The sequence below is a fragment of the Ixodes scapularis genome, unplaced genomic scaffold (genome assembly GCF_016920785.2).
Source record: "Ixodes scapularis isolate PalLabHiFi unplaced genomic scaffold, ASM1692078v2 PGA_scaffold5__190_contigs__length_132052651, whole genome shotgun sequence".
NCBI lineage: Eukaryota > Metazoa > Arthropoda > Arachnida > Ixodida > Ixodidae > Ixodes > Ixodes scapularis.
In genome coordinates, this window is record NW_024609880.1 from 14860114 (window position 1) to 14885383 (window position 25270).

Consider the following 25270-nt stretch of genomic DNA (forward strand, 5'->3'; position numbering starts at 1 on the left):
GAAGTCTGGGGAATGCTATGTGATGCGGAATCTATAATCGCTTCAGTAACGTACAGCGTGGCATCTTCGGGGCTCATATTTACAAGAACAGATGAATCAATAAAAGCCTCCAAACAAAAAAGAGACCAATCAGCCTTTTCCAATTTCCACCTTGGAAGTCGTGTCGGAATAGAAGGAATTGGCATCGTGCTTTCTAAAACAATAGGGAAATTATCGCTCCCAAAAGGGTTATTTAAAACCTTCCATGAAAGGCATGGAAGTAAAATTGGTGATGATATAGAAAGGTCAATAGATGTAAATGACTGATGAGCTGCACTAAAAAATGTAGGTTCCCTCCCATTAAAAAGACACAATCCAGATGATAATAAAAACCGCTCTACGACACCTCCACGTGAATCCTGGCGAGCAGTACCCCACAAAGGGTGGTGGGCATTAAAATCGCCTAAAATTAAAAAAGGTTGAGGTAGTTGTTTTACAAGTAACTCAAGTTCACTGATATGCAGTGGAGAGTTAGGTGGCAAATAGAGAGAAACAACTGTGACCAAGCGGTCAACAAGAAGGCGTACCGCTACAGCCTCCAAGGGCGTAGAAAGGGGTACGTCCGAGCAAGCAACACCACTCTGCACCACCAGTGCCACTCCTCCCGACATATTTGGGGAGAGTCTATCTTTCCTAAAAACTTGGTGCCGACGTAAAATCTGCGTATGAGTGTTATTTAAATGTGTTTCTTGCAGGCTGAGTGCAATGGGTCTTAGCTCGTCCATAAAATAATTTACATCATCTATATTTCTGATTAGGCCCCGGCAGTTCCACTGCATAAAATGAAAATTGGTCATTGTTTTAAAAAGGAGTTAAAATATGAATAAAGAAGAAACACTGGGAAAATAAATAAAAGCTCTAAAGCTGCCGCATGTGGCAAAGATTAATTTACAATGTCATGTTGGAGGGATCACAGGTTTTTTACTTTTGTGTTTACTCTTAGAAGTCTGCCACTCCATGTCGTCCTGGTCAGGCGCATGAGTGGAGACTTCTCTACACTCATCCATGGCCTCAGTTTCCTGAGGCGAGGCTTTTCCTCTAGGCTTTGTTTGCGTTTGGGGAACAGGGCGCCATGCCCCGCCCACGACCAGCCAAAGGGGCAGAGGAGGTGCTGGGCGGAGCGTCACCCGAGTCCACCCGTTCCTGTCCCTTAGGCGCTGCAGGTGCGGCACGAGAGCCATGCCGCTCCTTCGATGATGCTCTCTCCAGGGAGTGTGGGCGAGAGTGCACACCCTTCTCCCTGGAAGGAGACTGCGGAGGAGAGACGGTCGCAGTAGCCACCGGCCCATCCTGGGTCTGGGAAACAGCCAGAGAGGACAAAGGCTGTTGTCCCGTTGGAGCGCGAGGGTTCGCACTCTGGCCGGGAGGGTCGGTAGACCGCCCGGCCGAGATTGCACGCCCCGGAAGCTGAATTTTCAGCTGGGACGTGGGGGACTGCCGTGGCTTCCCATAGTCCAAAAAGGACGTCTGGGTTGCCACTGCAACCTTCAGTGGTGCAGGTCCCCGCTGCACCACTTGGGCGTAGCCGGCTTTTTGCACGAATGCAAAGCGACGGCGTGCTTCAGGATAAGAAAGGTTTTCTTTGACTTTCAAGGTGAGGACCTCTTTCTCGTCTTTCCATGTCTTGCATGATCTGGAGTATGCTGGTTGAGGTTCTGAGCAGTTTACGCAGTGTGGGTTGTTGGTACATGCGTCGGCTTCGTGGTCGGTCTTGCTACACTTTGCACAGGTGGCCTTTCCACCTGTGCAAAGCTGCACAGGTGGCCTTTCCACCTGTGCAGCTTTGAGAGCCATGGCCAAATCTCTGGCACTTGAAGCATCTACGGGGGTCTGGCACATAAGGCCGAACCCTGCAGCGCAGGTACCCAGCCCTCACAGCTTCAGGAAGGACGGTCGATTGGAAAGTGAGTACCACATGTTTTGTCTTCAGCTCGTTCCCGTCACGACGCATGGTGATACGCCTTGCAGCTGTGACACCTTGGTCAGAGAGGCCTTCAACAATTTCACTTTCAGAGCTATCAAGAAGGTCATCCTCGGAGATAACTCTTTGAATGCTGTTTAACGTTCGGTGGGAAGAGACAGACGTCATAGCCAGAAACAGACGTTAAGCCTAATAGTGCACTACTCTGCTGATTTGTTTCCACCTCAACAAGTAAATCCCCAGAGCTCATTTTCTTTGCTTTGTAGTTTCTCCCGATTGCACCTTCAAGTACCTTTGCTACTAAGAATGGGGACATTTGTGAGAGTCGTTTATCACCTTCAGAATGTATAACTAAAAACTTGGAGAATTTCGAAGGAAGGTCAGGTGTTTTTGCAGTGGTGGCTTCGGTGCGGACCCTTTTCAGGGCCCGATCAGTGGTTTTTTGCCTAGAACCCATAAAGATGGGAGAAAAGTTCAGTGCCCGGGTGCACCGCCCACCACGGAGCCTAACAAGGGGGTAGGTAATGTGCCATAACAACAAAGGCTTGGCTGACACAATTACACTACCAGTGCTGCCCGGGCACTATACCCTAGTGTGGTTGCAGGGACAGGACCTGTTTCCACTCAAGATTAGCCCTTGCCGCCTAAGAAGGTGAAAAAAGAAGGAAGAGAGTGCAGAAGAAAAGAGAAAGAGGTGAGAAGAAAAGTGAAAGCAGGAAGAAGAGGGTACAAGAGGCGACTGACTGAATCATCCTGGTCGGGCCAAGCCAGGACACCCGTCTACGAGAAGCAGGGGCCGAAGCGGTGTATTGCCTCGCCCGGGGGGGCCCCGAAGGGTCCAAACATACCTTGGGCTGAGCTCAACCACCAGGGTCCCCTTTTCCCCGGACGCGGGTGAAGCCACGCACAGCCAGACGTGGGTGGGCGAACCCACATGGCTCGGGGTTCATAGTGACGCCACTCACCAAGCACCTACAAAAGTAGGTGCCCCCTGCGTGCGGGTATGGTGGCCCACGTGGCTGGGGTCCGTGGTGACACTACTCACCAAGCACCTAGCACATAAGGTGCAGGCGCCCCCTACGGCGCTCGGGGTCCATGGAGACGCCACTCTCCAAACACCTGCTTTCACAGGTGCCCCCTGCCGGGCCGCGCAGTCGGGCATAAGTGAAAAAGAATGACATTAAGGGTATAACCAGCACATTTCTCTAGGGATTTTGGTTGTGGAAAACGGTGACATGGTGACGATATCTTTCATGAGCCCGATACTTGTCAAAACCAGAAACCAGACGTAACTAAACTTTCAAATGGCGACAATTGCTAATTGTGCCATTTTAATTCAAACAGAATTTTTTTAAAAAGGGAGCGAGAGTTTTGTGGATGTTGTTTTCACTGTGTATTTGTGGGGCTCGGTGGAGATTAGATAAGGGGAAAACCGTCACATAATGTTGACTAATTAACCAAGATTTGTAAATTAACCTTTTAATTATTGCTTTTATAGGGCATATCACAATTGCAATTTTCAAGCACGTCATTATTGAAGGCTATTCCAAATGAAACTATTCACGAAAGTGATGTGGCAGGTGATATAAATGAACATTTGTTTAAGCCTTACATCTACAAGCGGCGCTCCTTTAAATATTTCGTCATTGCATATTTTTCAGAATGCCTAGTGATGAAGCTGCGGGGCAAAAACCAGCATCCAGATGCCATCGCTGTGATGTCAACGACAGTGAAAGTCAACCATATCCTGGGGGAAAAGATAAATGACTTGCGAAAGCAAGAAAAGCGAAGGGCAAAATAGTAAATAAAGGTAAAACCAGCCAGGTCTTGGCGATGGTCTGCAGTGAAATACGGTGTCGAGCATGCATTCCCCCACAGATTGCCCACAGAGCATGGGGTTATGAAAACCTATGGGTTATCCACACGGCTCCCACAAGACTATGATCCTACACAGCTCCTATAGGACCTCTGCAGGACCCACACAGCTCCCACACAGCTCCCATAGACCCACACAGACTGTGTGGGGACCCATGGGGACCTATACACCCACACACTCTGTGGGGACCCACACGCCCAAACAAACTGTGCGGGGACCCATAGGGACCCAAACACCCACAGAATTTCTGTGGGACCCACACGGTTTCATAACCCCATGGGTCTGCGGGTCTTTGGAGCGGGGTGGGTTGCAGTCTTGTGTATGTTTTCTTTTTTTCATGTTTCAGACAGTCTTGTGATTGTACTAAGTGCTTGCTTTCTCTTATTTTAATCTAGATGTTGCGAGCTCGAAACGCTTCTTTAAGAGCACAGTCCCGAGTAAAAATCTGTCACCGTCCTCCACACACAACAAAAGGAAGGAGGCTAGACGTCAGAAGCTGCAGAAGGAAAGACAAGGTCGCCAACAGAAACGAGCATGCCAACCTTCAGTGCAGAGCCCTGTGGTAACAACACTGCAAGAACATGTGCATATTTTTATTAAGCTGACAAAAATTTTTTGCGAACCGTTATTTTTAGTCAAAATAGCATGCTTAGCCTAACAAAAAGCCAGCATGCAGCAAAAAAACAAACGAAAAAACTATGCTTGAGGTGAAAATAAATAAACTTGTGCTTTTTCCTGTACACCACCCCCCCTGATTATATGCACCTACTAAAATAGCACACATAATGAAAGGGCATTTCGTAAAGCAGGAGACATTTTTATTTGCGGGTCCTTTTGTGAGCTATCATAGAGCAGAATGTAGTTTCCTGATTTAGCTGCAATCACAGAAGTGAAACTGTTAATGATGAAGTACTGACCTGAAAAGCTAAGCCACAACTTCCTCTTTTCCTCATCTGTAATCTTATGGTGCTCCGCATCTCCATTTAAATATATGTCAATTAATAGGACCACTAAATTGATCAAGGCGTTTTTCTTATGTCTGCAGGCAGAGTAGAGCGACTATTACTGTATTTACTCAAATCTAGGCCGATAGTTTTTCCAAAAAAATTAAATCCGAAACTCGGGGGTCGGCCTAGATACGAGGATCCGGCTCCGCCATGACCGCGGGACGCCATCTTGTCTACATCGCTTCGGGAAGATATGCTGTGTACCACGGAACGCACGGAACGTTCGTCTCTACTCGACGCTATGGCATCGACCAGTCGATGCCGCTACTCCGCGGCTTTTAAGAGGAAAGTTGTCTTGGCTGCTGAACACTCGTCCAACCTGCAAGCCCACCGCGACTTCGGCGTGGACGAAAAAAATGTGCGTCGCTGGAGAAAGCAGCATGGTCAGCTCTTTGCATGTGCGGCAACAAGAATGGCGTTCTCAGGACCGCAGAAAGGAAGGCACCACGAGCTGGATCGCGGCCGCATGGGACGACATCCCGGCGGAACTGATAGTAAAGTCGTTCCGAAAGTGTTGCATCTCGAATGCCCTGGACGGTATGGATGACCACGCGTTGTGGGAAGTGGACAGTGACAAAGACACGAGTGAGGACGACGAATGATCAGGAAAAATGCGGACATTAACCGTGAACATGCCGTCGGATTAGTGACCGAAATAGTACTGTACATTGCAGATAAATTCCATTCTGTGTTTAATTTATGGCGTTTTTCCTATACTTTTTAATTGACCTAGAATCGAGAATTTTTTTTTTTTTTTCGGCCCTGCCGTTTTTGCGGGGTCGGCCTAGAATCGATGCCGGCTTAGAATAGAGTAAATACGGTACTCATGGATCAAGACAAGCCTCTCTATATTCATGTTAAACTGAATAATCACTGTACTAAAGCTGCAAACAAACTTTGTACTCCAGGAGCGCCTGTCGAGCGACGAGAAAAGAAACCGCGACGCTGCTATGGGAGTTGCGAAGGCGTCACACTTCTCACCGAGAAGGAACTGGATGCTGCCGAAGCCTTGGTCTGCTGGTGCGCTGTCTTGACCTTTGAAGACAAGGTGGTCCAAGTGACCTTCGGGAGACTTCGGGTTCCATTTTTCACGCTTACTAGATGATGCCAACATTTTTTCTGTTACAGGTTTGTGCAGTATGAAGGTTTTGAATACCTTGCAACGTGTGCTCAAGGAAAAGATGCTTTTGACAGGAGCCCGCATTTTGTGTTGGAAGAATGGAATTGTACTTGCAATGATGGTTCTAAAACACCCCCTGTCTTTTGACCTACTGAGTCACGTGTTTACGATATCACCAACATGCAGCACAACGATAAAAGCAACGATAAAGGCCTTAGCTGTCATCTTAAGATGTGCTATCATCTGGCCATGTAAGGACGAGATCCTAGCTCAACAACATGCCGCACTGTTTTGAGGGCTTCGCGAAGCCGCGTGTCGTCTTAAACTGCACAGAGATGAGCATCTCGCAACCGGTGCCTCCAATGTAGGATAAATACATATTCACACTATAAAAAGGGGTATACAATAAAGTACATGATTGGTGTCTCACCTGAAGGGCTAGTGACACATGTAAGCCAATGGTATGATGGGCGTGCCTCTGACAAGGCTATATTCCAGTGAAGTAACCTTGTGTCGCAACTTCTGCCAGGCATCGACCGTGTCATGGTCGATGAGGGCTTCCTGATCGAAGATGTGTGCGAGAGCTGCCTCATAGAGGTGATACGACCACCTTTTCTTCGACAAAAGCAGCAGCTCTCTAAAGTCGAGGCTTTGTGGACAAAAAAGATAGCAGCAGCAAGAGTCCATGTTGAAAGGGCAATCCAAAGAATTAAGTTTTAAGATTCTCTCTCAGAAAATGCCATAGAGCATGGTCCCACTGGCAGATGACATAGTATGTATAGCTGCTACATTGGCAAATCTGTCTAAGCCCATTTTGGCGGACAAAAGATTCATGTAGATACCAAAGAAAGCAACATGAAAATTAAATATACAAGTCTTAAAGGGGCGGTAACAATATTCAGTTTGAATGTCTTTTGCTTTACACGAGTTTACTGGCACTAGTGGGACCCAAGTACACTCGCATACAACGCCATTGACCAAGAAACCTCTTTGTCGCTGTGTAATTTCAAGGATAAAAGTGAGCATTTTCATTCAATCTCTCCTTCGCACAAGTTGATGACGTAGCTTGGAGATCACAGTATCCCCCAATGACGATATCTGAATGTGGCTCATAGATTGGACCCGAGCATTGTGTGAGCGCTCGATTTGGACTTGTTATAATCAAGAGCTAGACAGGCATTCGGGTAGCGGCCCGTGTCCAATGGCTGCAATGACGACAATAGCCGAACCCTAACGATGTCTGGAACTCGGTGTGTGTCCTGTGCTTTGCCAGCCTCAGCGCGTGGCTATGATCAACATTGGCGTGATATAATGGGCTCCAGATCACATGGCCATTTGTTGCGACTGCGAGTTGAGGGTGGTAAACGCTGCTTGTGCTTTAGAACCATCATTGCAAGTATAATTCGATTCTTCCAACACAAATAAGTTTTTCTGCAACGTTTATTATGTGGGGAGAAAAGCAAACGCGGGTTTCATTGGTCACAAACGTCAGGGATTCGTTCGAAGCGACATTCGCACAAAGTACAAAAATTGTTGCACTGCCCCTTTAAGTACAAACGGGTCAAAATAAGTCGGTGAAAGCCACTTCAGGATGCAGACACACTTATCTCCATTACCAATTCTTCCATGTATATCCGTTAAAAACACAGTTTTGTCCAAGCGCATGACCGGCCTCCTAAAACAATACTTCTTGGGTTAGTGTTTCACAAGTGACAGTCGAATCAATTTGAATTTGATAAACCTCGGCTTGGTTGCTAAACATTCATCATTACTGGCCCACTGTTATCACTCAGTAATACCTCTGCGTAGTCCTTCAATTGACAACAAAGCCTATAATGGTGGTTTGGGGGATCTGGAACATAAGATACCATATTTATTGCTCTTGGTTTATAGCCCTCTTTCACAAGAGCGTGATGTTTGTCTGCAGAATGATTCACAACTTTCTAGTCCGCCCTGAAAATGCATGCTTGCATGTTGAATTTTGTGGATTGTGTTTGATAAAGTAATAAGGATCCAAATGTAATTTTGTTGGCACTTCAATTGCAGTCACTGTTTGTCTCAGAAGAAATATGGTTTACTGTATTGAAATTTCACTGAAGTAAAAATGCATCCAGTTTTCTCTGCTTTTGTTTACTGTACAATAAAATACCCAGCAAGCACCCACCCAAAAGATGAAAGAGCAAAAATACAAAGGGCATATCAAGATTTATTGCACTGCGACAGCTTGCTCAAAAAAGCGGCCCTCGAGGTGGTGCACCTTGGTTAGCTAGGCGTGCTCTGAATTCTGGGGTACGCTAATGATGCGTCCTTTGCTGTGTGTTCATTCCTCACCATCAAAGTTCTTATTATCAGCTAAAAAGTGCCCAAGATAATTCTTTAACTGTGACTTATCACAAGTCGGGATGACATGATGTTGGTGTTGCCAGTAGAAAATCTCGTGCTGAAAAACCTTGTGAAAAAATATTTATGTAGTATTCAGTATTTTCACCTAAGAACAAATGTGGCCATAAACTTCTCAGACAAATCGGAGACCATAAAAGAAGCTGTGGAGCATTTGTTTAATAAGGAAAACTAGCAAGCAAGTGAATCAGAAAAATAAAGAGATACTTCTCAATCATGAAGACGGCCGCTGCACTTACTCGAGGTGACTTTATGTACACTAGCTAACTAAAAAACAAACAAGCAACATGCTTAGCATTATACAATAGGATACCAAAAATCCTTTAAACACTTGTTACTCTGAAAAGTATGACAAAATTGGATGTTTCTTGTCTGCCTTACTGATAATTTAGTGCATTTATTTACTGGGATGAAATATTTGACTCAACTGGCACAATGTGCACCAAGTATACCAACATGCAACACTACTGATCCAGAAGTTTTTCATGTAGCAGTTCAATGGCAAGGCTTTCCTTTCGTCTGCCCTTCACAATGCTTAAAGGGACACTGACAGGGTACTTATGCTCGCCGAGGTTTTTATTAGTACATGACATATGACAGTCCAACTACCCAGAAAACAATTTGCAGCTCGAAATTCGTTTTCTTTCTGCCCGAAAACCGTTGATAGAGAAATGGCCGGTCCGAGTCTCGCTCCTTTTCTTCTCTATGGTTACGTGCCATTTTCTATGGCTTAGACAAAACCACCAAATATGATCAAACTCGTGAGTCATCGAAGACACATACACAATATTAATAACAGAAAAGAAATATGATACCCATTTTTTCTGGCTTCTAAAAAGCCGCAAATACGTTGATTGGGAAAGAAAGGTATTACGACCATGTGACTTCCGCCACCTCTCTGTCCCCTCTATATTTATTCTTTCTCCCCAGTCCAGTTTCGGTTTCGAGTAGTTGAATTCTTTGACTTTATAAAAATATATGTGACTCTGTAGCAAAATATTGATTGGGTATTCTTCTGATGCCATAACGAATCTCCTGGCAAAAAAATGAAAAATAAATTTTGGGGAGTATCAGTGCCCCTTTAACGATAGTGTTCTGGAGCTTGCAATTTTGATGCGGTTGTGGGAAGCACCCCTATAGTAACAATATTAAAATACAGAGAAAATTCTAACATTTTTTGTCGCTTGTGGATGCAAAAGATTCTCTCTGTAAAGTATAGTGATGTTGTGGTGATTAGATCACGCCACGCGCAGGCGCTTCTGCCCGACAGACCCGGCCTTGCCTGCCAACCGGATATGTCCTCCTCCCTTTTCCCGCGCGGGAGAATTCCCTTTGCCTGCGGACTGCGGTGACTGAAGAGTGTGGGGAGCAGAGGAGAAGACGGGGAAAGGAGGTGGGGCCGAATAGGAAGAACGGTCCGGGAATGGGTACTTGAAAATAAAAGACCAGTTAAGTTTGGGACACCAATGCGATTACTTCGCCCGTGCTGCGTCCCAACATTGGTGACCCGCGACACTCAACCGCACAATGATTGAGCAACTCAGCTCCGACGTCCCAATGGGTGTTGCCGTCGACGTCAAGTTGCCCTCATTTTCGACCGCAGACTGCGAGCTGTGGTTCCTCCAGGTGGAGTCACAGTTCGCCGCAAGGCGCATCACCACGGACCTCACAAAGTACCACCACGTGGTGAGCAGCCTGCCGCCCGCGACGGCGAGCGAGATCCGCGACCTGCTGTTCTCCCCACCTGCAGAGGATTCGTACAGCACGCTCAAGCGGATCCTCATTTGCCGGGTAGGCAAAGTGTTGTCCCGTACACGAGTTCGGCTGTGCTGCAGCCAACCGCATTGCGTCCCAACATTAACTGGTCTTTTACTTCCAGAAACCCATTCACAGGCTGCTCTTCCTCTCTCGGCCTCACCTCCTTTTCCCGCCTTTCCCTCCGCTCCCCCACATTCCTCAGTCACCGCGGTCCGTGGGCGAAGGGAATTCGCCCGTGCAGGAGAAGGACGGACATATCCGGTTGGCAGGCTAGGCCAGGTCCGTCGGGCAGGTGCGCCTGCGCGTGGCGCGATATAATCACCACAATGTAAAAGTGTCATGGTTTTGCCCCTTTATAATTGAATACCAGTGCAGCCATTACTAGAAGTTTTCGGAAGATAACACTGGCAGGACATACTTAAAGTAAAGTTTTAAGGTGCTTGAGCATGCCCCATGTGAAGTCTTCGTCAAAGGGAACATTAATAGTTTCTATGGAGTCATCCACACTTGCATAGATGACGAAGTCACAAGAATCAACGTTCAGCAGTGTCATGCCGAGCTGCACCTGTTCATATAAAGTGTGCTTTTTCTTTAGCCTAAAGGCATTTCAGACTTTTTCAAGAGCTTTGCAAGAGGTGGCGGATTCCCGGGCTCCCCCAACCTTTCCCTGAGTGAGGCACTTAATTTCGAGAAGCAAGCCGGCTGGGTACATCGTCAAACATTACAATGCCGTCTGGCAAGCATCCCAGCCAGGGATTTTCTGTGCTCACCAAAAGCCCACAGGTCACAACTGTGTGGTCAGTGTCCCTGATATACCGGTACCTTGCTAGTGGCTCCGTTTAGGCCCCATACCGGGTGTTCTCATTTCCTTTGAAGCTTGGGTTGAGCATGCTTGAAACCTTCTCCCACTCCTTTTTGCTGTATGTGTGGAGGGGATAGCCTGTTGTTCCTGGATTTTAAGAAACAAGGGCAAGCTAAAGATTTTTCTGTTTACCGTATTTACTCGCAGAATGAACACACTTTTTTTCCGAAAAATCGATGCAAAGTTGGGGGGAGGGCATTCATTACACAAAGTAAAATTTTTGCGTCCGTATATACTCGCATAATGAACGGACAATCTATCCCGAAAAATCAACGTCACTTCTTATCTCTTTGCGCGCGGCGTGCGACTTAAAAACCGAACTGCGATGTGCAAAGAAAAAAAATGCTCCTCTCCATGTTTTTTTTTCTTGCTTCCGTGTTGTTTTTTTTATTTTTTCCCGCATTTTGCAAGCTGTTTTGTTTGCCCACGCTGCCCATGCATTTGCAACCTCGCTGCACCAGGATAGAAAAGTGTGCTTTTTCGTTTCGAGGGTTTCTCGCTTCTCTTTCCAAAGTGCGAGGAGGAGGAGGTCAGGGCAGTATGCCTTCATTATGTGCCCTTTGCTTAGGCGAGGGCTTCTCCGCCTCTCCTTCTTATCTACTTGCGCGCGACGCTCGACCTCGGGACTAAACTGCGCTGTGCAGTTTAAGAGGTTAAAGATCCGATGTTGGTAAAACGTTTCCCTCTGTCGTTTGTTGGGCATGCTGACGCCCTTCATTGGTTTTAGACAGAAACCCCCTAGAACTTCTGCTCCAATTTGTTTTTTATCAAATGTCTGACAATAATATTATTTCGGCCAGGGGTGGCCAAACCGTGGCTCGCGAGCCGGATGCGGCTCTTTGCTGGTCCAAGTACAACTCGAGGTCCAAGTGCAACCCCCCCCCTCCCCTTCCGCCCTTTCCGCATTTCCCAAGGATTTCAGAATAAAGAACAGCTTGCAGTTTGGAAGCCTTGTGCCCCCATACGTACAGTCGAACCGCTTTTCACTCATATGTTTCCACAGATCCTGTTTCTTTCATTGTTCGAGGGAGTTGGCCGGACCCTAGGGGGAAAGGCATCAAGGCCATGGACTGTCAAACCATGCGTGCACTTTGGCTTGGGGTCAAGGAAATGTTCAGTCTCGCGGCCTTTGTCACTCGCCGGTGATACTTGTCCCTTTTAGATAACGGATGTTCCCTATCGTTTCTGGTTGAAAGTCACGGAAGCCCGAGTTGACGTCATTCATAACCCCGCCCCCGCCCGCAGATCTTACAAGTTTCCTGGTTTTGTTTGCAGCTCATAAGCCGGGCGAGCCTGGCCACCCCCGATTTACGGCGATTATTGCTTTATTTCTAAGGTAAAGGTCATCATGAAGAGCTACAGACATAAAAAAGACTGGCATTAACATTTCCTTTTCTTCTTGAAAGCAACATACGACAATTGGCCCTGAGAGCACTGAAGAAGGCAGAAGATGAGGCACTAGACACCACCGATGGCAGAGTGGAACGTGAATCACCAGGTAATGTGGCTCATATTGATAATGACAGTTACAATAACAAGAGCAGTACAGTGATGAATCCCAGTAATGTCACTTAATCTTCAATGCCAATTTTTGTAGGTGATGGCCACAGGCGGCCGCTTTCCACCTGACAGGCGATCTTGCTACCTGCACCACGTAGATAATTTAAAGGTTAGTTGAATAACTAAACACATGAATGATTTTACAAACACCAGCACCACCAGTGTGGGCCGAAAAAATTAAATGAACCGTGAGTGCACCCACAACCCTCAATCAAGCATGCAAGAAAAAAAAAAATTTTGCTGGTTCAAAAGATGAACAGTGTACTGTATCATAATTCCTTTACATATCTAATACATGCCTGATAAACACTTACCATAAAATCCCGAGAGATAGCCCACCTAACATTAAGAACAAATCGGGTGAAAATATGAAGAGGGGCTAACTTTCAGTGTACAACCAAGAAAAGTTTTAAAAAATTGCTATTTTTAGGTTGTGTCCCTTCGAAGCTTGTTGGAACGAGAATACAGCGCAAACGAACGACGGACCAGTAGAAGAGTACCGTGAAAACCCGCGAATAATACAAAACATAATTTGAGGACTGCGAAAAAAATTTATCCTCATATAAAACTAAACAAAATCAGGACTACGAAAATATTCCTTATTTGCGTCAAAACTGACCCTCAATCACTGTCATCACGTTCGTCAGACTCCTTGTCCGACGCCTCCTCCCCAAGGCAGTAAGTAGTCTTCAGTGCCGGCGAGCGCATTTGAAATCCCGCACTTGAAAGAACGAGCAACGAGCAAGCGCCGACGCAGTGAAATCTTGGCACGGCGCATAAAGCGAGTAACCCAATGTCGGCTCGCCAAAGTTCTCATGCAGCAGCTCGGTGTTTACAGCGAGGTGCCGTTCACGTTCTTCTTTTACAAAGTTAGGGCGAAGTGCCATTCACGTTGCTCTTTTACAAAGTCGCTGAGACTTGCCTCGACGTCGGCGAAAACGCCATTCTTCGGGCTCCTAAAGCTTCTTCTCGTTCCGTTGCACGCAGACAGAGCCTGCTTTTGTTGTCTCCATCTGCGGATGCTGCCCTCATTTACGGCGAATTGTCGTCCGGCTGCCCTGTTGCCGATGCCTTTCACAACCAAAAGGACTTTTTTTTTTTAAGGCGGTCGATTATCGTCTTTGCGCCGACGCCATTGCCGAGCCTCACTGTTGACGGATGGTGGTGCCTCGAACATTGTGATTTTAATGATGATAGCTTTTTTGAGCGCCTTATTGCTTCGAAACCGAAACTACGTCAAACAGCGCTAGATCGCGCCTCATCGAAACTGAAAATTGTTAGGACCCGCGCATAATACAAGCCGCAAATTTTACACAGCAAAATTTGAAAAAAAAGACTCGTATTATATTTGGGTTTTTAGGGTATACACAAAACTACTATTACTAGTAGTGGGCTATTTTTTTGTGTTTAAAAGAATATAGCAAATCAATCCAGAAATTGGGGTGGGCTATCTATCCGGGGTGGGGCATCTCTCGGGATTTTACGGTACATGTATAAAACTTCATACAAACTCACGTCTAATTTTCAATAAAAGAAATTACAGAGAGGACGACATGGTGCCCAGCGAACACTGTTGTGCCTTGCCACACTTAAGGTCCCTAAAAATAAGAAGCAAAATGTCTTTTCACATGAATAGCTCCAGCCAATAGAGCACACCTTTTCTTTAAGTATTATTGTTCCACGAATTTTAAGTAAAGACAGCTGTGAAAAAAAAAGGCCGCTTCATAAATCATTTCATTTTCCCATCGAGGCCTGCTTTCTCTAGACGATGAAGCAGCACAGATCTCCAGGTTTCATGGCTCCCTTTTTCATGCCGAGAGGGCAAGTACTGATTTGCTAAATGATCCATTAGTGTAGCACATTATTTTCTTTGCTATACAAGTTAATGTGTTCCCTGCATCGTGAACTCATCTGAAGGTTACTCGGCGAGAAATCTTCATGTACTTGTTACCAATCCTCCTTTTCCGTGCTGTAATTATGACCATGGACATAATACGAAAATTTCGCGGAGGCCTCCATTCGAGTCCCCCAAGTATCCTTGGGAGGCAGAGGGGGTACAATGCAGTGGCTCTTGTGGACATGGTTGCAACTGTGTGGGGGCAGTACCTCAAGGGGCGGCTGTTGAAGCATGCCAACAATCGTGCAGCTGTTCCTGTACGACAAGTTGCGCGAAAGAATGCCCCCTGAAGCTGGCGACGGCATAAAAAAACTTGACCAGCATACCTTCCAAGTGCCCCATGCAGAGCGGCAGGACATCGCCTACCGTGTGTGGAAGGACGTGGGCCTCTGCACGTGTCGAGTGGGCCAGTCAGGAGGATTCTGTAAACATCAAGCACTGGTCCTTGAAAGATTTGGAGATTACCAGAAGATCGGCTGGAGCTGGGAAGACTAGCACTAGGAGACCGATGCCCTGAGCCAGATTACTTTGGAAACTTCAGGGACCTGGAGCAGCCATCCACTAGCCAACCCAAAAATCAAGGACGCCCACCAGACTGTACAAAGGCAGCCAAAACAAGCGAACCACGCAGCATGGAGCACCAAAACTCTAACCCTCAGCAAGAAAATGAAGAGGTTCGTATTTTTAATCCCTACACTTCTAGGATATACAATTGGAGTAAAACACACCAGCTAAAGAAGTTCTCATTCATGAGATCGACAGAGACCTGGTGCTTTTAAAGGGCAGCGTACAAGGCTCGCAGTCGAGCAGAAAGCAGAGTCAGGTTTGGGTTCGTGCCAAGGAAGGAAGGCCAGGTTGTGACAACAGGATGCACTTGCATGGCCCGCAAAGCAGGAGTGTAAAGCCATGTAGGGTGCAGTACATTGGAAGGTTGATGAAGCAGCAAGCTCAGGCTACACAGGGCATGGCTGTACGGATGAGAGCAGCAAGAGGAATCAAGGCACAAAAAAGAATATTGTGCCCTTTGCCACATCTATTTCAAGTTGGAGAGGGGGGCATCCACAAGCACCGCCAGACATTCTCCACAAGCAAAGAAGTTTTGCTTCTTCTTACCCTCTGCTGCACTGAGCATATAGTTCGTGCTCAGAAATGTACTACAACGGAACATGCATAGAATACATTAATGATACCTTTTTATATCATTGTGTCAGTGATTGAGGAACTAGTGCGTTCGAATTGCTTAGTCACGGCAAATGAATGTCCAATTCTTCCGAGATTGTTTACAACGAGCAAAACTCACTGTCGCACGCTGCAAATGTGGTGTGCAGTTGGAAAGTCGCACTGCAATCAATTCTATGTTATTTTGGAAAACTGCGTCAAACCGGTATAATATGTCGGTTACCGTATCACCTTTTGTGGTTTTTGGTTTCGGCTCTGGTTCACCATAAATGAAAGTTTCGGTTCCGCTCCGATTATGGTTACCAAACAACTTCAGCTCCTAAACGGTTACGGTTTCAGTCAGAGTGGAGAAAAAAATCAAGTCGATTGAAATTGTGAGTTAAATCGTGATTTTAATCACATCAATTTTACCATGTTGATTTAAATCAAACATTTTTGGTAAAACATATTTGGAAAAGACCAATTTTACCACAAGATATGCAAAACAGTGAACCTGTCACCACACTGATCACAGACTGGTGGACCTTCTCCCGAAAGCAGATACCTATGAGTTATAAAAGCATTAAACATTCTGTGTATTTGTGCGCGGTCTATCACCTAGTTACCTACAAGCCACAGGCTAGATTATGCGCCTTTGCTGAGCATCTGATGGTTTTGAAAGGGTGAGCCATCAAAACAGTGCCCAACCTGCGTACTAAGGGCTGTCCAAACGGCATGTTTTCAGCCGTTTGTGGCATTTGCTGTGCCAGTGGAGTTTTTCCTACGCCTCCCATCTGCTCTCATACATTCTTTTTGATGGGAGAAAAACTTCCCTCTGGTAGCATGCCTTCCCCCGGCAAAAAGAATTACGAAGGTGGATGTAGAGCGTAAAAAAAGTCTTCACTTCAATTACGGCCAATGCCACAAATGGCAGAAAATGCCCCCATTTGAAGAGCCCTTTACGTTGCTTTGGAGTAAATACAGCAGCAGTGTTGTGGCAGGAATAACAAAAAGGCAGGTTGAGCACCAGGCAGTACCATACTAGAGTGGCTTCACTACTTTGCTGCCTGACTGCACCTCCAAACATCTACAACTGTCATCCCTCACTGTGAAAGAAGTGAACTCGACCTTGGGATCCCTCCCTGCTTCCCTTCCCAAAAGCCCCTTCGAATTTTCGCGTTAACAACACTTTCCCTTTAGATCTTGTATAAAACCAACCAACTGCGCCATGCGGACTTACGTCCTGAAGAAGACAGTGCCACTGTCAAAAGAAACCCTTACGGATGTCAGGCCCCTTTCTCATTTTTAGTTTTAATTCTTTGTTCTATTTGTAAACTTATTCTTGTAAGTTCTTGTGTTTAACTTTGACTTTTATTCTGTCATTTTTAAGTGTATTCTTCGTGCATCTAGAGGTCATGTGTCTAATTTTGATTGTTCTTGTAAACCAATACAAGATTTTTTTTTGGCACTTTACTCTTTTTTTTAATTCATCATTAAATTATATACCGTAAAATCCCTTAAGGCCGCTCACCCAAAATGAAGAGATAAATGGTGAAAAACATGGGTTGGGCTATCTTTGCAGATGCCACAGCAAAACTTTATCAAAAATTAACGATAAGCAGCGCCGGGGCCCTCGCTACAAACCACGTGCTGCAGGAACTGATACCGCAGATCGCGGACACGGCGAATTCGCGTTTCACGGTGCGAGAAACACGCGGGATTTCGCTACAAACTCCTTTGTCACGAGAAAGGATACCGCAAGTGGCCGACGCAGCAGGTTCGCATTTCACGGTGCAAATAACTCGCGGAAACCCGCCGAGAACTCGTATCTCACGGGAACGGATATTACAGATGCGGATGCAGCAGATTCGCATTTCATGATGCAATATTCTTGCGGGAACAACTAGCGTGTTACGCGAGCCGATATCGCATACAGATCGCAAACAAAATGGCGGGAATCCGCTATGAACTCGCTAATCGGACACACTGGTACCGCCGATCGCGCCGCTGATGCGCGATTCCCGTCGGACATCGCTTGATGTCCAACGGAAATCGGGGGGTGGGCGATGTTTCGGAATTTTTATGTTACAGATATTTAGCCAGAACAAAGGGATGGGCGATCTCTTGGGGGAGGGTGCCCTTACGGGATCTTTTTTTGTTTTTATCATTTGGCAACTGCTGTGTCTGCACACGTTACTTTTGCCTATATATATATATATATATATATATTCTTTCCAAGGACTATGGCGGACGCTGCTTCGACCTGCACATTGCTGTGGATTCAGTTTTGTTTTTTAACTTGGTTAAGCCAGGCGATGTAATACTGGCAGACAAGACAAGGGCTTCCCTGGTATTAAGGCTGGTGTAGAAAACAATAATGCTGTGCCTGCCATGCCTCCCTTTTATTCAGGGAATGGGCAGTTCAGTCGCCAAGAGGTACAGGACATATACAAGATTGCTCAGGTTTGCATTCATGTGGAGAGGATGATTCAATAAATCAAAGTGTACAATATTCTGAACACTCGGGTGCCAATCTCCCTTATTCCTGTAATGAGCGACGTGTTTCACATGTGCTGCATTCTGGCTAACTCGTAACCCGCTATAATTGCTTCACAGTCATGAGCTTGAGACCGAACATTGGAATGGATGTCTCGAACCTGTTACCGACTATAGGCCAAGAACTGAATGCGCTAACAAACAACATCTGCTAGCACTTTGCTTGGAGTCATTGAGATAGATCTAGTAGTTCGCAGTTTGTTTCGAATTGCATTTGTTTTGTAATTGTAAAAATAAAAGGGCGGCTCAAATTTTGATATATATATATATGTGTGTGTGTGTGTGTTTTCAAATCTTAGTACTTTCCTTGTTTAAGTTTGTGTTGCTTTTGTATAGAAACTGTATACAATACGACTTAAATTATAGTAGTCCCAGATGGGGCCCGAAAGTATTTTGAAATAAAAATAAACATCTTAAAAATTCCTTCAGTTTGCAGGAATAAAAAAAAAACTGTTGGCAGTGTTTCTTTTCATGAAATTTTAATGAATTGGCTTGTATGTCAAAAAAACAATCAAGGACCTCTACCATTCAGCACCAACTCATGTCGGAAACAAAAAATTGATGGTGGCAAAGCAGCTCTCACATCTCAATTATATCGGTCATGTGCACACTGCCGTCTGTGTAATCTTTTCTATCCGAGCCATGACCTCCTACAATGCCAAAAAATGGATCAAACAAGGCAAGTTAATTTAGCAGAACGGATAATTGGGCAAGTGATTTGTGGCATGGTCAGAATCGTAAAGACAAACTGTATATGTTTCTAGCTTGCATGACAATTCTTTACTGAGTAGTAGGCAGATAATAGACACGAATGGTCTATTCCCAGTTGTAATACGAGATTCTGCTTGAATTATCAGCTTTTGCAGCTTTTTCTCTCTGTCTCTGTCACCTATATGTATGATGGGAATAAATAAATGAATAGAATTTTAACTCCAATGTTACTACATTCTGTTTCTTAGATCACAAACCTTCATGCTGTTTATCAAATGAGGGCAGTGTTGGCCAGACAGAAAGTCAGAAGGAGGTTAGTTGTAGAATTCGAGACAGACAACGACAATGTTGGCACAGGTTTGGGAGGCACAGAAAACAAGAGGAAGTTTCAGTGACTCGTTTTTGGAACACACAATACTGAAATCATGAACACTGGGTGCAGCTGGTTCGTCCTGTCAAACCGTACACGAAATTTAACGTATCTTAGCGAACCGTTAAACTGGGGCAACCGTGTAAACGATGTTGATGACTGCATTTGACCGGCAGCACCATCTTCTAGTAAACATGCAACATTCTGCAGCGTGCAAAATTATGACGGCTCCTGTTTCTGGTGCACGACTGATGTAAACAAGACGGTTGGCGTAACATGTACCGATCAGAATTTCAAGACCTGCAAAGCTAGACAGAGTAAAAAGTGTCTGAGCGACCGCAAAGGTAGGTGGTGTATCTCTGTCATCTTGAACTTAAATGATGGTTCACGTTGTGTGCCGTCGAACCAAATCATTTCGTCTGCTCGTGGTCGCCGCGGCAGCTAGTCAGCTCGCAGATCACAAGAAATTGCTAGCATGCATAGTTTACAGCATCTGCACTTGCTTACCATTCTGAGCCATCCTCGAAATGATTTGGTTCAACCTCTCAAATTAAGCAAAGTAATACCTGTGTCAAACGACGCCCTAAGCGTCCTTTCCTCTAAATGTTGTTTCTACTAAAGGCCTTTTTCTCTAAAGGAGATGCTGCCACACGATCGACAAAATGACATTTATCAGCGATGTTTACTACTTTAGGGTCGTCTACGAACAGATGAAACCAGAACTAAAATATTATAATATTTTTTTCATTTTTGTAAATATTATTATGTGGTACTTTTAATTGTTATAAGAAGTTTTAAATGCATAGTATATAAAAATAAGAGTATTTCTTGTACTATCCAAATTTACAATTGTATTTGGCAGAAATGTTAAGTACATCTGGCAACCACGCTGCCGCATGCTGCAGTCGGCTGTACCTTGTGTTGTGCGAGCTGTTCCTCGTTGTTCTGCTTCGTTCCTCTTCCTAGATTGTTTCCTTCCTGGGCTCGCGCCGAGTCTTTAATTTCCTCGGAGTGAACAATCGACGATGGACGTTAGTTGTCTAGAAGCAATCTGCCCCATGCAGGCACGTTTGCAGCAGTCCCTTGTCATGAAGATAGAGCTAGACTCCATGAGGAGCGAAAGCAAAGCTCTGAAGATGGTGTTCCTTGCAAATTCCTTCACAATTGTAGCTCTTGCCTTGCAGGGCATAGAGCGAATTGAGAGCAAACTTTGGAGCTACGAGAAAGGTGAAAGATGGTTCGAGGCCACCTTGCCGCACCTTGGTGACAGGAACTTTAAAGCGTGCTTCCAGGTGCTGCCGTGTACCTATCGATACCTCGGTGACGTGCGTCGTACAGTGATGGGAAGACAAGACACGAGCATGCAAAAACCTATCAGCATTGAGAAGCATGTGGCAATAGGCCCGTACAAACTCTGTTCTACTGCCGAGGACAGAGCTATCGCCCACCTTTTTGGAGCCCATCGCTCAACTGTAAACGGAATTCACTGCGAGTTCTGGGGAACAGTCGTCGCCAACTTGGAGCAGTTCATGGCAGCTACGGTGCGCAAGAGTGAGCTGCAGAACAACATGCTGAAGTTTGAGGCGGTGTGTGGCTTTCCAAGCATCATCAACGCCCTAAACGGTTGTCACCTTGTTGTGTCACCACCGAAGGACCATGATTGTGACTACCACAATTATAAGGGATGGTAAGCTACAAGTCGACCATGATCAGTCCATGCATGACTTCAGTATTTTTTCTATTATCAACAAGGGCATATATGTATGACAGTTCCCTTTTGTTCTTCAAATCGGGGATAACCGACGCGCAGCTGGTAGAGTAGTATCTCGAAACTGTTGGGTGTTTTGCGGGGGTATACCCACGACTGATTGACCATACTCCTCAAGAGTTGAAAATGGGACATCAACGAAAAGGGTAGATGGAGGGAAAGGGAAACAGCGGGCTCCAGGCACATACGCCCCTAGTCGTGAAAGGGACTGCTGTGCCACCCATCGTGCTGTGCGACCAGGCGTTCCCGTCGACTCCAAACTCAAGGAAGCCATTCCCCCATGGTACGGTTTTGACACCAGCACAAAGGGACTTTAATTACTGTTTTTCAAAGGCAAGACGCATTGTAGAAACCGTAGCGTAATTTTGTATGCAACCTGCGTAACATGCTGGAACCTCAGAGTCGCAGGACTGTAGCGAGTTTCTTTGGTTCGAGACAGACGCCTGGCTTTCGTTAGGAGTCCCCTTTGTAGTGGCTGCCCGGCGGGGCTGCATGGCCGTGAAAAGTTGGGGGACAGCAAGGCGGTGCCTCGGCTCATCCCTAATTCCAAAGTCGGTTTGCGTATGTGCATTGTGCCGTTGATGGCACGTCCCATCCCATGTCGTCGACCTGTCGGTGTTGTACCAGGAAGTGGCTATACTGGACCCGAGAGGCATCTTAACGACTTCAACGTACGTCTATGGGAGTCTATAATTGGTACGTCTACAGAGTCGGTGGAGAAGGGCCGTTTTATTTTGGTGGCGCCAACTTGACTTGTTATTCGAATTTGCTTGTCGGCATCTGTGTAGCCGTCCTTTGGAGATGATAATGCGTATTAGAGGGAGAGAGTGAAAGAGAGGAAGAGATGAGGGTAGCTATGCTGAGAGTGCGAGTTGAGAAGGGGAGTCGACTAAAGAGACTTGAAAAAAGACGTATTGAGAATGATGCAGGAGGAATGGGATAGATGAGCACAAGTTGAGATCGAAGTCCCATCAAGAGCGATGAAGAGGAATCGAGTAGAGAAAGTGCAGAGGTGTCATATACAGAGCAAGATGGCAGAGGCCATCGAGTTTTGAGAATGAGTGACCTTTGAACTATGATGTATATTATCCTGTATATTAAACCAAGTCATCGCTCCTAAAATTCCACGATCCCGACATCGCTGAAGCCCAAAGAGACCCTTGGTTGGCAATCAGCAACAACGTCACCACAGACCCCGAAGACAACGAGCGACTTCACGTTACGTGACAACGAGACGATAAACTTTACATGGTGGCAGCGGTGGGATACGTAAAGTCTCTGCACGAAGCGAGCAGCTTCGGGAGAGTGCGGCGTGACCAACCGACGACGCGGGACCCGGGCATCGGAGGCTGGCCAGACGAGTGGCAACCTTCGTGGACAAACATTCAAGTGCGAAAGGTGTGAACGAACTACAACACACCTCAGCAACGCAAGGCATTTTGGATGAGCGACAACCATGGATGAAATTTTGCATGCCACGTTGTCCGCTCTCAGCAAAGCGCAGCTGAGGGAAAAGTGTGCCGAGCTCAGAATTGTACATGTCACGTCGCTTCAAAAAGATGAAGTTATTCGGCACATATTGGAGAGTCAAATGAGTGAAGATGCAAATGTCGCAAGGGATGGAGTGTGACATGTGTTGCGGGAGGCTATTGACGTGAGTGGGGGAGATGACAGTGGGGGGCTCTCTTAATGCATTGAAAGTCGTGGAGGACGTGAAGAGCTTACGTTTTGTTTCTTGCCTCCCGAAGATAGCGATGGAATTTTATCGGCTAGACTTAATTAGCTGCAAGTTTCAAACTTGCCCAACTTGAGCCCAGGCAAGATGAAAATTTTTTTTACCTTTGTTTGTAAGGTCTAATATCACATCCCGAAACACGGTGTTTTTATTTCTTCTCGCAGCTGGCAAAAAAGGGAGCAGGACACAATCGGGTAGCCCTTCAACACCTGCATCCTCAAGTACGGAAGATGCCGGGCCCTCGACCACTGTAGCCGATCACTCAACCAGTGAGGACGACCAGGCCACCAGTGTTGAACCACCACTGCAAGAGGGAGATTCTATGCATGCTGTGAATGCGGTGAGCCAGTTTGTCCGATATGTTTTTCTGGACTTCCGACTTTCACAAATTAATTTTGTTCTACGATTGCCCTGTCACATGAAGCAGACGAGTTATTCGGACAATACCGAAAAGTTTTTTGTGGTAGTGCCATCAAACTATATTGATAAAACTATATTGCCTTATGGATCTAATCACTCCTGAACTGCTGTAAACACGACAAGGTGACCTGTTCCCTCCCAACTTACCAGAAACATTGTTTTGTTGAATGTTGTCTGAATTACAAGATTGCTTTGTAAATAGGAAACTACCAGCAAGTGACATATGCATTTCATGCAAACAGAGTGGTTGCACTATTCATTTTGTGTCTGATTATGTAGGAGTTTTTCTAATTAGTTAGAGCAGATTGTCTGCGAAACAGTGGAAACAGTAGACCACTGATACATGCATATGGTGTTTTCACAGTTCACACAGACAGAACGAGTTGACGAAGTTGGACCCTGCAACCTCTTCTTGTCCGTGACATCAGATAGGGATGCTTCCACTCAGGTCACCCACGCTATCATGACAAGCGTCGCCATCGAAGCAGCTACAGAATGCGCATCAACAGCTGTGGGGCCTGACCGACGGAGCTGCATCTTTGCTGGTTATGACTCTTTAGTAGGAAAGTCTGGTGCTCTTGAGGAGCTCTGCTCAGTGAGCACGAGTGTCTTTGCTTTGTTGCTCCATTTACTCAGTTCTATTGTTGTGAGAGAGAATGACATCTCCATTGAAAACAAACTGCTCATATTTCTTTTAAAACTGAAGCTCGGGATTTCATTTACGAGCCTTGGGGTGCTGTTCGGTGTGCACAGGACAACAGCAAGCCGCATCTTTTTTTTTGTTTTAAAGAACCTGGCCAGTGCCACAAGCTCCTGGATCCCAAATCCGTCCTCTTCCTTGGTGCAGGCAACTATGCCGGAGTGCTTCAAAGCACACTACCCAAAGTGCCGCTACATAATTGACTGCACCGAGGTGAGGACGGAGACTCCAGCGACTTTAGAACAGCAGCGGGCACTGTTCTCAAATTACAAGGGCTGTCACACACTGAAGTTTCTCATAGCCATTCTTCCCAACGGAACCGTTTCATTTGTCTCACAGGCGTATGGGGGCCGGAGCTCGGACACCTACATAACTATTGACTCGGGGTTCTTAGAGCGTATAGAACCAGGAGATGTAGTACTTGCAGATAAAGGGTTCCCGGGGATGAAAGCACCAGTTGAGAGCAAGCATGAAGTCATGGTGTTTCCCCCCTTCTCAAAAGGCCAGTTGCAGTTTACGTCTGCTGAAATGGAGATGACATACCAAGTTGCCAAGGTGCAAATTCACATTGAGAGAGCTATTCAGAGGATAAAGATTTTCAATGTTCTGAACAACAGAGTCCCCACTGAACTTACTTCTAGCATGACCGACATTGTGCGCATCTGCTGTGTACTGGTGAATCTTCAGCCACCAATCCTTACGAAATAATTCAACAGAACAGAACCTCATTACATTCTTAGGCAACCGGCACCTAGGATTTGTGACTTCAGGGTGAAAAAGGGTACTCAGTTATTTTTCTTTGTGATGGTTTTGAACATGTATGTGGCTTCTATCGCATATCTTTGTGCTAATGGTGTAATGTCGAAGTCTGCCAGGAATTTCTTTTTCAGTGCAGTCCTCTTTAAATGCTAAAGTGGAGATGGTGGTGCATGTTGGGCTGTAGGGCTACTTCTGTGACTTGTTTCTTTTGCTTACATTTATGTTTCACATCCCTTTAATTATGTCCTTTGTTGTTCTTGTAATGTTGAGTACTATAATAAAAATGTGTACTTCGCAGGAGCGTTGATGAATGAGAGTAGATATACAGCCATTGAAAACATGTATTTATTAACGGCTGATTTTCAACCGCTATTTACATGAGGTTATAGGCCGTATGGAAAAATAGGCATCACATAGTACATTTATACGAAGAGAATATTAACATCTTGGCCTGGAAACAAAGGTACCGAGAAAACAGCATGCCATCTGGCACTATGGGTTAGTGAATAAATAAATAAATAAACCAAAGACTGTGGGAGCCGAGGGTGAACGACGAGGCAGATTGCACGTGACAGTTGGCCGGCCGAGAAGTCACGAGCTGGCGCGTGACAGTGTGTGCTGAGCGAGGGTGGTAGATGGACAAGGAACGTTGA

General features: G+C 45.8%; 1 protein-coding gene and 2 pseudogenes across 1 annotated transcript; 2 read left to right on the plus strand and 1 right to left on the minus strand.

Moving 5' to 3' along the window:
* Window positions 1-5382: 5382 nt before the first annotated feature.
* LOC121838045 lies at window positions 5383-6801 on the plus strand (annotated as a pseudogene).
* Window positions 6802-10502: 3701 nt separating this feature from the next.
* Window positions 10503-13178, minus strand: LOC120850150 (annotated as a pseudogene).
* A 9492-nt stretch (window positions 13179-22670) lies between these two features.
* On the plus strand, window positions 22671-24884 carry LOC115310637. Its single transcript, XM_040222561.3, has 3 exons — window positions 22671-22788; window positions 22903-23078; window positions 23523-24884. Exons 1-3 carry the CDS (start codon window positions 22671-22673, stop codon window positions 24564-24566), a joined length of 1338 nt encoding a protein of 445 aa, XP_040078495.3. The 3' UTR covers window positions 24567-24884.
* The last annotated feature ends 386 nt before the right edge of the window (window positions 24885-25270 follow it).